Source organism: Malaclemys terrapin, chromosome 9, assembly GCF_027887155.1.
Source record: "Malaclemys terrapin pileata isolate rMalTer1 chromosome 9, rMalTer1.hap1, whole genome shotgun sequence".
Lineage (NCBI taxonomy): Eukaryota > Metazoa > Chordata > Testudines > Emydidae > Malaclemys > Malaclemys terrapin.
The window spans coordinates 42,349,285-42,362,796 of record NC_071513.1 but is presented as its reverse complement, the minus strand read 5'-3'; the positions used below and the strand labels follow the sequence as shown (position 1 = coordinate 42,362,796).

Below are 13,512 nucleotides of genomic sequence, written 5' to 3'. Positions count from 1 at the left end.
GCTAACAGCAGGGAAGAGGTTAATAAGACAGGCGGGTGTCTCATAGGATACGTCTACACAGCAGCTGAGAGGTAAATTCCAGTGCGGGTAGCTCAAGCTACTGCCTACAAGTAGCAGTGTGCATGTGGTGGCACCAGCTACCTACCCAAGCACAATCCTATCCAACCCCACCCCCGAAGTACATACTGCCACACTGCTATACTTAGGCACTTGCTCAAACAGAGCTAGCGCGTGTCCGTCTACCTGAGCTGGAATTTACACCTCACAGCTGCTATGTAGACATTGAGCCTTTGCCATAACTTACACAGATGTAAATCCAGAGTGACACTAGTTACTCTGACACTGATGTCAGAGGAGTGACCCTGGACTTATACTGGGTGGAATCTGGCTCTTCAGCTGGGTGGCCAGCACAAGCCATTGAATTCCCTCGATAATTCCTATAATCCACTGGTAATTGCTACTAGCTTGGTACAATCTGAACCACTCCATTTTAACCCAGGGTCATTAACCACTTTGTGCCCTCACTGGTGTCCCCTAGAACCTCCATCCAGGTGATCAAAGCCGTCAAGGCAGAGTAGGAAGAGGCACAGGACCCATCTGCTATTCAGCATGGAAGGCATTAAACTTCATCCTCTCCTCCCATGGCTACATGTTCACTTCCTCCTGGAAGCTTTGCCTGAGTGTGGAAACCTGAGCCCTTTTCACATGATCTCATTCCCCTTGGCAGGGGCCCAGACACAGCTGATTTCACTGCAGGATCCGGGCAGGAGCAAGAAATTACATCAGGCCACAAGGAAATCAAAGGGGGGCTCCTTGTGCAATCAGAGGGCCCCACCCTGTTCCCATGCGAGGCAATGGCCAAACTCCTGACAAGGAGCAGGAGCAGGTCCAACATGTGACGGGGACAATGGAAGAGGAAGAGGGCTGGGTGTCTTAGGGAATTGGCAAGGGATATGGAGCTTCTTACCTACCACCAGTTCAAACCCAGCCCAGGGTGGTGAAGATACCAGCAGGTATCATCGGAGGTGTGTCAATGACCTACGTGACTGTGTCTCAGGCTGATTTCTGGTGGCTTGGTCTCTAGCCACATCACCAAAACCACCATCCATCTTGCATTCTCAGCAGGGAGACCAAGGGTTGAAGAGACCGTGGGGACTAACCTCCCTTCTCACTCTTAAGGTATGTCTGCACTACAGTGTAAGCACAGAATTCGAACTCAGGCTCAAGCCTAACTCTCCTTCCATCTACACGCAAATTGTGCTAACCCAGGACTTCATGGGGGTGAGGGTCTGAGCCTGAGACATGCCAGGACCCAAGGTTCAAGCCCTATCACTTTGCAGTATAGACACAGCCACACTGGACTCGTGTGCTAGGAGCCTGCCATAAATATTCCACAATCCCATGGGCTGACTCTCCTTGTCCTCTAGACAATCAAATTTTCCCACATTGTATCATGACCAAAGGGCTAGAGTGGCCACATTTTGGGAAGGCGCTAAGAAGTCTGGGACATGGGTGGATGGACTCAGGCCCACATGATGCAATGTAGACGCTGGAACCCCAGGTTGGGACCCAGGATTCAACAATTCCTAACCTGTGATTACAAATGAGTGTAGACACTCAAGCCCCAGGATAACAAACCCAGCGTCTGCTACTTGAGTTCTACTAACCTGGACTTACATCGCAGTGTAGATGCATATAGAGATGGAAGAGGTGAGGCACTGAGTAGTGGAGCGGGGAGCTGGTTATGCTCTACCTGCCCTGAGGTGTAAACAGAGGTCTCCCGAATTGTCCGCCAAGCATCTGATCTGCATTGGCAGGTCATTTATGGTGTAAACCACAGCAAGGAGGAAAGGAAAGAGCAGGGCCAGCCAAAGCAGATTGCTAAGGGAGTGACCTGACCTGTCTATGTGTGGATTCCCAGGGCACTTGGAATGGGGAGTGCTTGCTGTTAATTACAAAGGCCCAGATATTGCGGGTGCTAGCTGCTGGAAAGGGGCAGTGGATTTTAAGGTCAGAGGGGACCTCCAGAACATCCAGTACGACTTGTCTATCAGTGGCCATTAACGCCACCCAAGCATATCAAGTCCAATGGCCAGAATTAGACCACAGTATCACACCCCCCGGGAGACTCAATTATTTGGGGCCACAGGCAGAGAATAGGAGGGACCGAGGTGCCCCAGCGCTCAAGACCCCTGCAGTGGCAGGGAATTGATCAAGTGAGATAAATGCAGCCATTCTGCCAGCACACGGATGGCTGGTGGGTGAGGGAAGAGCATGGCTGAGAATGCTTTGCTGAGCCTTTCTTCCCCCACTGGCATAGGCTGCACACCACAGCTGGTGGGGTTGGGCGTGGCCGTGCCCTATTGTCCGCAGACCACGCTTGGGGTTGCAGAAGAACTGGCTCTTCTCCATTAGTTCACAAGCCTGTTATGTTGCTGCATGGGGGTAGGAGAGGGGCTCCCCGACTCTTCTTCCCCACGTGCTCTGTTGCACTGAGTACAGATGGGGGCTGTCACTAGAGATGGGCTCAAGCCGTGAGTTCTGAATGGGGATCTGGACCCTGAGCCAAGCTCACAGGAGCTCAGATCCGATGCTCTGGGCAGGGCCCATCACTCGTTGCCACCTTGCTGACAACTTGAACTGGTCGGAAAACGGCATTTCTTCCCCTCAAAAACATTCAAACAAAAGAAACTATTTTCATTGTTTGAAATTTTCCATCGACTTTTTTTATTTTTCCCCAACATGAATGTTTGATTTAAAACAAAGAGTTCCCCTTTGATTCTATCTGATTCAAGCTGAAATGAAAACTATCAGTTTTTCTCGTTTATATTTTGACCACCTTCTCCCTTTTCTCCCCCTTTTTTTGTTTAACTGAAAAAAGGCAAATGGGGGGAACAAAATAAGAACATCAAAAATGTTTTGGTTCAATTCAAATCAAATCAAAATGACTTTTTTTGTTTAAATTTAAAAAAAAACAGAAAATGTAGACTGATCCCAACATCTTTTGTGACAACTTCCAGCTTGATCGAAAAGCTGTTTTTCCAGGACAAAATTTTCCAATGGAAAAAACTGGCCACAACTAGAGAGATCATAATGCAGGAAAATTAGCTTCTGTCCCATGGCAGGAGAGAACACATGAGGAAAACTAGCTTTGCATGCTCTGAGATGCCGTGTTAGCTATCGTCTTGGGTCTATTATTGCCCTGGTGACTCATTCACTGGGAGCAATCTTTTTAATAAACTCCCATCGAGTAGCTCAGAAAACCCCCTTCTCCTGAAGCAAGGATCTCCCAAACTCCCATTTATTCAGCTACCCACCATGAGACAACTTTGAACTCTCTCTCTTCCTCATTTAGAACTAATAAACAAAAGTGTTTCTCCACACAGATGGCTGCCTCATGGGACATCCTGTCCTGGGAGATCCCAGAGCCTGATACTGAGGCTGGAGGATTTTATCACTAGGCTGAGAATTCATGCCCATGGCCCTTCTCTCCACATACACAGTATCACATGGTTAACTAGGAATTTGTAAATCTAGGTACTTCTCTGGCCCTCATAAGGCCATAGTGTCTGAGCAACTAACACGCATTAATGGTTTTTATCTTCAAAACATCCCTTTGATGAAGGGAAGCATGATCCCTATTTTATAGATGGGGAAACCGAGGCCCATGGAGCTGAAGTGATGAGTCCAAAGTCACACTGGAACTGAACCCACAGCTTCTATATGCTTGTGTGGTGCCCTATCTACTAGGCCACCCTTTCTGCCTCTCACATACCTCTGGATCATTGGGGAAGAGATATTAGGTATAAAAAAATCCACCGTTCCCATTTGGGCTGGAGGTTGGGCTCTGAAACCTGGGGGAGGGTCTCAGAGGCTGAAGTCCAGTCTGAGCGGGAACACCTACAAACCTGGACTCTAAGATGGGGTTTTTTTTGCAGTGTAGATGTATCCACTGGGTTTGATTGCCCAGGTGTCTGACCCAGCATGGGAAATCCGATGTTTCCGTTAAAGCGGAGACAGGAATATAGGCTAAATGATCCAAGATTTATATTGTTCTGCAGCATCCCGGATGGCTGGCAGAACTGAGATTTTATTGGCTAGAGCCCCACAGTGAAAGAAACAATCAGGAGCAAGATGTTGTGAAAGGGGATGTGGCAGCCATTCTGCACTGCTCAGCCACCGCTGATACCAGATGCTGCTGAGGAGAGAGGGTGATGAGAGTCAATTTAAAACAAGCCAGAGACGCTTTGCCTTGGTGGTTCATTGGTAGCTCCCTTGATTAGTAACCTTGAGTCCAGCTGGCTAATCATCCTAATGCTTGGGTTATGACCACTTAATGAACAGCAATGTGGGGAGGGAGGGAAGCAAACTCCTCACTTGATTGAGATCAAAGAACAAACTAATCAAGAGCTGATGCCTGTGTTTGCCAGCCTGGCTTTAAAAGAGGCTCCCAATTGTGCAATGCCGGACCTGGAATAATAGACAGGCTGGACAGGAGCTGCCACCACTACAGACAGCAGGCAGAGCTACTTCACTCACGTGCCAGCCCACAAAATTCCTCCCCTCCTCCAGCCAACCTGAGCCTCCTCCTGCAAAGGGCCCCTTTTGGCTCTGAAAAGCCCCTGGGATGCCTCCTAGATCCAGGATCAGCTTGGTCTTTATAGCTCTATGCATCTGCTGCTATTGCCCCTTGGGACCCTGCCCTGACCATGGCTGAGTGCCTATGAAAACCAAAGGCCACAGGGGTGGGGGGTACAGTCATAGCCTGTCTTCTGCTCAGTGAAACTGATGAACTCTTGGCTGGCTCTTGGCAGCAAGTGAGCCAGGCTGGGAAATCTGAAGTCAGCCCAGTTGGCTCTGGTTTGGCTTGTGGCATCAGGGTGGCACCATCCCTGTCCCTACAGGGCACCAAGCGGAAAAGCAAAGGGCTAACAAGGTGCCATGTATGCACATTCATGTGGCTCCTGGGGGCTTGAAACTACAGGGCACCTGAACTCCCAGCAGAACTGCATTTTCACAAGCTGACTGACTCTGACTTCCCAGGATGGGGTAGGCTGGAGGTGGACTCTCTGAGGGCACTCCCTCGAAATGGACATGGGAGGTAACTAGGGCACTGTAACATAGCCTGCTGAAGTCAACAGGCATCTTTCCAGTGACTTCAACAGGCATTGGATCAGGCCTACAGTCGGCAAACCCCAGGGTCTTGGGAAACTTGGGGTGTTGGAAGTGTGGTGTTAAAACTGGGATCAGTCACTTTAAATTCTCTGGGGTTTTCTTGGTCCTGCTTGTGGGCAGGTGACTCTGTAAGGAAGTATGTGATCAGAATCAGCCAGTCCAGAGCAAGGACAGATGAGTTATGCCTCTCTGCCTTAGGGGAGCAGCCTGCTTTGTGTCTCGCTGGTTTTTTGGGGGGAGGGGGTATTGGGAGATTGTTACCATTCTGAATTCTAAGAAATAAAGCAATGTTAGGTTCCAATATTCCAGCAAGAGTACTTCTGTTTTTATCGAACTTCCTTGTGTGTGTGCCATGAATATCACAGGAAGCCCATGCTTTGTCCTTACTCAGGAAAGTGCCAAAAGGTGTTTTATATACAGGTATCAAGCTCCAGCCCACAGAGGGTAGGAGGGCATACATTCCCTGGCTAGGACATTAATGATGTTTAGTGCCAGGGAACAGATAGATGAGAGGGGAATGCTGTGTGTGGGAGAGGGGTTTCCCTTCATTCCTCCACTACAGCAAATCAATCACTGCCAATATCCCACCTCCTTCCCAGGCCCTGCATTGGGAGATAGTGCCAGAAGGAATCAGCCCCAGAGAGCCCATATCAAAAGAAGAAGTGGCACTTACGCTGGTGCAGATCTGGAGCAGCTCCTGAAACCAAGGGTATGTCTATACTTGGAGCTGGGGTGTGATACCTGGCTCGCGGAGACATACCCGCGCTAGCTCTGATGGTGCAAGCAGCATGAGGAGCTGACCGCCCAGAGTATGTGCCTTGTCTTTTGGACAGGACAGTACTCTGGGCAGCTAGCCCCTGATGCTGTTTGTACCACTGCAGCTATGTTGCTATTTTTAGAATGGTAGATCGATATGAGCTGGCATAGGTATGTCTCCTCGAGCTGGAATCACCCCCTAGCTCACAATGTCAGCAAACCCTAAGAGACGTCAGTGGGAGAAGTGAAACTGAAAATCAGAGCACTAATTTGGGTGCCCAACTATGGATCAAGGAGCCTAAAGTAGGACCTCATTTTGTAAAGTCTTGGTCTCTGGCCTCACATTGAGATGAGAACCTGCCCCAGAATCATGATGGGCCTTGTGCTTCGCATCCTTGTTCGGTTCTTGAACGCAAGAGCTTGCCACAGGAGCCCCACAAACCTGGCCTTTTCTTTTCTCAACTCATGAAACCCTTCGGAATGAGCATTGCTATATGCACACGTCCCTGCTGACATCCCCGAGCCGTGAGGGGAGAAGGCTAACCCCCGCCTGCACATCCCCGAGCCTGGATTTCCTGAGCTTACACCTAGGGTGGGGCTTCCTTCTCCTGAACTTGGAGCTGGCGAAACTCACCAGAGGCAGCACAGTCACAGCCCTGCTTCGTCTCAACATGCCTCAGGTTTAATCCAAGGGGCTTCCCCACGCTACACCCACCTGTCTCTCCCGTTAGAGGTCCTCTAGTTCACCGGAAGCTATTGGAATCATTGGGTAAAGTGCGATGTCTGGTACTATGCAGGATCAGATGTAACAGTACAGATCAGAGATGGAGCTAACCCAGAATGAAGCCTAAACCAACCTCCCCTCCACGGACTGAAGGGGACATGCACAAAACCAAGATCCAAACTTCTTAGCCCATTGCTATCAAGACCCCCAAACTGGAACCCTGATTCATGAACCCATCTCCCCACCAGATCCATTTACCGTGGGATCTGAACTGCATGGCCCAAGCCCATCCCTGTAAAAGTCAAAAAAGTTCTTCAAGGAATGGAAAGGCAGAAATCGCCGTGTGTGTAGCAGTGCAAAGCTATGATTTCATGGGTGAAATTCTGTTCTCATTGCAGACAATGCCAAAACTCCCATTGGATGGCAGTGGGGCCAGGAGTCCCAACAAGCAACCAAACAACTTTCCCTAGAACTCTGCGGGGAGATAAAGGGCAGTTCACTCATTCTCCCCAGCACAGCAATCCCGTCTGCTTTGACCGGGGGGGTAGGGGGCAACAAAACAAGTGGGGGAGTGGGGAGAATGACTAGAATGTGACACCCCCCCCATATTCGAAGTGTGTGCACGCATGTGCATGCGCATTGTGTGGGAGAGGAGTGGGTAGAGTGGCGGGGTGTGTGATGCATACGCTGTGTCTGGGAGAGGTGTGTATATGCATGTGCATTGTGGGTGGGAGGTGAGGGTGGGAGTGTGTGCGCACGCATGCATGTGTGTTGGGGGAGGGTATGCGTGTGCAAATCCTCAGCAGGCAGAGCACTAAAGAAAGCGTGTGTCGTAGCTAACAACCAGCCAGGGCGTTGGCTCTGAAGTACTCTCCAGCTGTCTGTGGGAGTCTCGGGGTCACCAGGGGAGCCCCTTGCCTCAGATTAACTCCCCGGGAGTTTGCTGAGGGATATCACAGAGACTGGGCTGACTCAGCACTCGGAGCAGCCAGTGGTTCTGTTTGCAGTTGGGAGAGCAGGGGCAGCCTAGGATCTAGCAGGACCCAGCCTGCTGCAGAGGTGTGGCGGAGGGATGGGGATAGCACCTCCCTGTGGTTCTGCTCCTGGAGCGGGAGACGGGGCCAGCCTTGCATCCCCCTGCCGTCTCAGTGCTAGACCATGTCTTCCTGCCCATTGGTGCTGTGTCCTGATGCCTGCCCAGGGCATCCCCAGGCCAAAGAAGGATACAGGGCCACCCCAGGACAACCCCTCTTGTCCTATTGCTGAGGGATGATGTTGCTTCCCCACCCATCCCGTTGCCAGAGTGGGAGATCAGACCAACTTGCTGTGTCCCCCTCTGGTCCGACTGCTGGAGGGGGACACGGAGCAGCACCCCCACCCCGATCCTGCTGCTGGATGGGGACAGCAGGCCAGCCTGCAAATTGCTGAGTCCATTTGTAACCTTACCCAACCATTTGAGGGAATTGCATCAGTAACCCTCGGGGGCGGGGGGGAAATCAACCCCATGGCTGGCACTCCTGGCCTCTGCCCTCTGCGCTCCCAGCTATGCTGGGGTCTAAACGGCTCCATAGATGCACCCTTTGCTTTCTGGCCTCTAGCCCATTGCTATGGCACACGTTCTACTGCTGGTGGCAGTCGTGGTGGTATGGAAAGCTGGAGCCTCCACCACCAACCTTCCCTCCTGTGCCCACTGAATTGTCTCACACTTCCCCAGCCCCACCTTCACCAGGGGCTCTAAAGACAGAGGGAAGTGGGGCTGGATTGCTGGCTGGTTGGCAGAGTAGAGACCCAATGGATGGGCTGCATGCCACTCCCACCTGGACAGCAGAAGAATCACTGGCACAGTTCAAGAGCCGGCAGCAGAACACGCAAAGCCACCCAGGGAAAAGGCTGCAGGGAAGGGTCCCTCTCACTAGACTTTAAAAACAGAGTTCCCAGAGCACCAGGTCACAGCAAAGAGGCCATGAGTGGTGTCCACTCCTCCTAGCAACTTCCTGTCATACTCTTTTCTAATGCCAGCAGCCCTGAGCTAGCAGATCCCCAGACAGAATTCTGGCATGACCCGGAGGTGAGAATCATAACTTCTCGGGGGATCTCTTGACCCAGAATTGTTTTATTTGGTGGTTCTCCCTTCTCTGCCCACACAAAGTCAGGTCCAGGGCAATGGCGCACCACGCCCTGTCCTAAAAGAACCACGATCGCCCTCCAAATCCAGGAAAAGCTTTCCTGCTCCCCTCCCGCCACCCCCTTCCCAGGGCCCAGCACAAAGACCCATTCTAGTTCCCAGCGCCTGCAACAAGATGGCGCTGAGTAGGCGCGCACCCAGGGTTAATCATTAGCCAGCTTAGCACTCTGACTTAGCAAGACACCACAGAGCAACGCCAACCTCCTCGCTTTCTGCACCACTTCTGGGAGCAACCAGGAAGGCTGCTCTAAGGGACGGCGGCAAATCACTAACAGGAGACATGGCTCCAAGAAGTGACCCATCCAAGCCTCAAAACCATGAGCCAAAGTCATTCAAATCCCAGAGTTCCTTTCACCTTCCCATGAAGACTCATTCTTTAGGGACAACTTGACCCTTGGTAGAACCCCACCAACATCAGGGAAGTTACATCAGGGGAGATTTGCTCCACTGGGTTTCACTTCTTTTCAAGAACTCCTTGAAGGAGCATTTCCAAAACTCTCACTCATTTCCACTTGGATTGGACAGGGGGAAGAAAGGGTGATGCTAACCTGCCTTAAAGGCAGGTGAAGGAACTGCTGGCCGCTGGGAATCCTGCATTTCATCTCAAAAAAGCAAGGCGGCAATACAACGACCGTTGTAAAATGGTTCCCTAGCTTGCGGCAGGACACTGCCCGTGTTTCACAACCGGCCCCGCAATTAGAGCGAGAGGGGTTGCTGCTCCCAGAGCTTTTCAGCAATCTTCTCTGTCTGGGATCTTTGCTTGTGACTCTGGGGAGGGGGGCTGGAGGCTGATTTCCAGGCAGCTTATCCACTGCTTTATCTCTGGCCTTGCTGTTCACAGAAGCAGCAGCACTGGGGAATTTCAAGGAGAATTCCATTCTTGTCTCCACTAGTGTGATTTGAAAAATAGGAGCCTGAACTACAGGAAAGTATCCATTCCTGGAGCCTTTCCTTAGTGATCATCTCTGTTTTACAAAAGGGACTCTCCTATTGCTCCTCCAAGATGAAAATCAAACTTCAACAAACTCCTATAGAACGTAAATGTTTCCACACTGGCTTCTTCCTAGCACGGAACAAATGACTGGAACTATTGTTCACAACCCATTTGTTTCACACCTGGCAGAAAACACTTTCTAAAATTCCTCCAAACAAAACAAAATCCCACTGCAATTTTTTTCCCTTTAAAAATCAGATCCACACCTTTATCATCTAGTGACCAATGGATTCTTTCTGTCGAAAGTACATGCTTTGAAATCTTTCCAGTCTAGCACCCACAGAAGGGGAATTTTCATAACTATACCCTGATGGGCCAGATCCTCATCTGGTGTATATCAGGGCAGTTCCGTGGACTTCAATGGAGCTACACCAATTTGCACCAGCTGAGGATCCGGCCTTTTGTTTCCCCATGCTAGGCTTGTTTTGCAAGCTGCAATTTCTGGGGAAGGGCTGTGTTCATTGGCAGTATTCTGATCTGGCTTTTCTCTTAACATTTATAGCACCAATTTTAAAAAAACAACACACAAAAATGTCAAATAATGAAAACCAACCTCTGAAAATCAACAGCCAATACCTCATTATTCCACATCAATAAGGATACTGAGGTGTGAGGAGAGCTGTTAAGGCTTTCGCTTACCTGCGCCAGCTCATGTTGGTTTTCCAAGATCCTTATAGCAGGTTTGATGTCTTCAAACACCGAGGTGTCTTCAGCAGACTCCCCGGACATTGTGACTGGTTTTAATTGCGTAAACACCGTACTTTCTTCAAGATTTGGGGTGCTCAGAACCAGCCCACTGCTGCTCATCCCTCCTGCAGTCCCCTTTCCCCCCCTTCTTAGCGTGTTACAAACCAAAAACTAAAAAGAAAAAAAATGGTTTTGGACAAAGCTGGAAGGGATTCAAGAACTCGGAAGCAAGCCCGTTGCTAATCCTTAGGAATCCAGGTGCACTGTAGCCTTAAGAAGTCTGATCTGTTACAGAAAAGTCTTACCTGTCCTGAAGTAGGAGGCACACTAACCTGGCAAACTTCAGTGACAGGCCGGCTGAGCCAATCAGGACCGGAGCTAACGCTGCTCTGGCCAATAATACAGCTGACATCTCTTTAAGGCAACACAAGATACAATGAGTAAAGAGCCCTGCTTTCTGTGACTCTTTCTACCAGCCATGTTACCTGCAGCAGGTCTACCTAGTAAGAGAGAGAAAGAGAGAGAGAGAGAGAAAAGGGGAGAGAAAATTACAGACAGACTTGCATGAGAATCTAAGTCCAGGGCTAGGCCTGTATAATACTTTTGCCAGTATAATCATGTTGGTTGGGCTGTGATTCATCACAACATTTTTATATCAGCAAAAACCCCTAGCATACATGCAGCTATACCAGCAAAAAAACTCTTTTTACTGGTACGGCTTATTTCACAGAATTGCTATAAGCTATACCAGCAAAAAAACCTCTTTTGCCAGTATAAGCTGCTTCTCCACCAGGGGATTTGCCAGTATAGCTATAGCAGTACAGCAAACCCTTTCTAGTGCAGACAAACCCTAGCTGTGTTCTGTTGTCCCCTGTCAGGGCCTGGATGCTCACACTGGTTTGACACCCTCACATACACACTGCTGGGTCCAGCATCACAGCTCTGCTCTTTTGGCCAAGATAGGACTCATTTTGGAGCCTATAAGTGCTACTCCTTGAGCAACCAGAGGTAGAGGAGCCATGTACGGTGCTCCCTTCTTGGGCACTGAATGTTCCACCAGGTTGGCGATCTTGAGACCGTAGCCCAGGGACTTTCACTTGGCTTCCTGCAGAGCAACGCTCTAGAGCAGTGGTTCCCAAACTTTAACAGCCTGTGAACCCCTTTCACCAGCAGGTCAAGTCTCGTGAACCCCCTCTTAAAAATGAATATTTCCAGGGATTTTCTCCTTTACCTGAGTATAAATTATAAAAGCAGTGATCTTGGAAATATAAAATTTGTTTTTATGACATGCTTACTACACACTATTTATTATTAATTATTATTTATCATTACAGTATTTTTATTACATTATGAAAACGGCAACACTCTTCCAAGATCTCACTTTCGTAGCTTGTATCACTTTGAATAAGCCTGTTATGAGACAAGGCTCCTACGTTTCATCAAGGAGTATCAGATGTGAAACAGCATGAAGGTATTTAAGAAGCCAACTTAAAGAGTTCCTCCTACACAAGCATTCAGATCTTGAGCAGACCAGGCAAACAACGCACGTTAAGACAGAGCTTAAACTTGTTCTTCATAATAATTTTAAAAACAATACTAGCTGCCTATTTAATTTTAAAAACAGCAAAAAATATTCACCTCCCTTTCCATTTCTTATAAGGAGTCTTGAAGTTTAAATCTCCTCAGTGTGATAGATCTGCTTGCTTTGATCTGCTTAGCTCTTGGAAGTCCAGGGGCTCCGGGCTGCTGGCCCCGTGCTGCCCGGGGTCCCTAGGGACAGCTATGTCCGCCATTAGGGAATTTTTTCCCCGAGAACCCCCTGTAACATTTTGCGAACCCCCAGGGGTTCACGAACCCCAGTTTGGGAACCACTGCTCTAGAGTCTAGACTGCCAGGCCATCCTGCCCTAGAGAGATTCAGAGTATAGCAGATCTTGGAAAGTAATCTACTAACTAAGAGTGTGGTCAACAATTTTTGACTAAACATTTTTTCAATCAAGAAATGGGGGTTCATTGAAAAGGAATTTTTGGGGGGCGGGGTGAAAATATTTTGTTTTCCAAAAAAAATCTCATTGAAAATTTTCATTAAATCAAGAATTTAAAAAGTGGATTCTGTGTAATGTGAAGGCTTTAAATCAAGATCTGAGGACTTCAGAAACTCAGCCAGAGGTTCTGGGTCTATTACAGGAGTGGATGGGTGAGGTTCTGTGGCCTGCGATGTGCAGGAGGTCAGATTAGATGAACATGATGGTCCGTTCTGGCCTTAAATTCTATGAAAGCCTACCAAAAAAAAAAAGATTTTTTTTTTTAACATAATGGGAAAATTCCCACTTCCAGATTTTTTACTATTCCCTAGATTTTTCTACTGGAGGGGGGAAAAAGAGGAAAAAGGTTTAAAAAAAAAAAGAGTGAAGAAAAAAAACACTCGTATTTTTTCCCCACCAGAAAAAGTTGGAAAAAAGTTTTAAAAGTGAAAGTAAGGGTGGGGGACTCTTTCTTGCACTTTTAATTTTTTTCCAGTGGAGAAGTGTGGGAAAAGCTCTCACTTTTCCACTGGAAAAAATGGAGCAAAAGAATGAGAAAGACAGAGGAAAGAAAATCCAAAGCTAAAATGAAACATTTCCAAACAAAACCATTTAAAAGGAGTTTTTCTATGTTGCTTCAACACATTTCATTTCCCAAATCAAAAAACAGGGTAAAGAAAGTGAAAACTTGCAAACTAAAACTGTTCATTTGTTTCTGAACTTTTCATAGAGAAAACCCAAAGTTTCAACCAGTTCTGCTCCTAACATCCCTGATCTACTCACCGGGTCACCATTGCAGATATAAGCCAACCAGGTCCGGTAGAGTAAGAACAAACTATTACCCACAACTGTTTCCTTGGGCTCTGCCATCGGTCTGTTTGCATACACCTGTCTCTTGTCTTATACTTCAACTGTAAGCTAATTGGGGCAGTCTTTTTGTTGTGTTTGTACATGGGGCTCTGATCCAT

General features: G+C 48.5%; 1 protein-coding gene across 2 annotated transcripts in view; it reads right to left on the bottom strand.

The window, feature by feature from the left end:
* LOC128842704 (Krueppel-like factor 5) overlaps nucleotides 1–10,784 on the bottom strand; it is a 45,252-nt gene extending 34,468 nt beyond the window's left edge. For both annotated transcript variants that reach the window (XM_054038836.1, XM_054038838.1), the window contains exon 1: nucleotides 10,474–10,784. In XM_054038836.1, the coding sequence (XP_053894811.1) occupies nucleotides 10,474–10,641 (168 nt within the window). In that variant the 5' untranslated portion in view covers nucleotides 10,642–10,784. The remainder of the gene's footprint in view (nucleotides 1–10,473) is intronic.
* Between the last annotated feature and the right edge of the window lie 2,728 nt (nucleotides 10,785–13,512).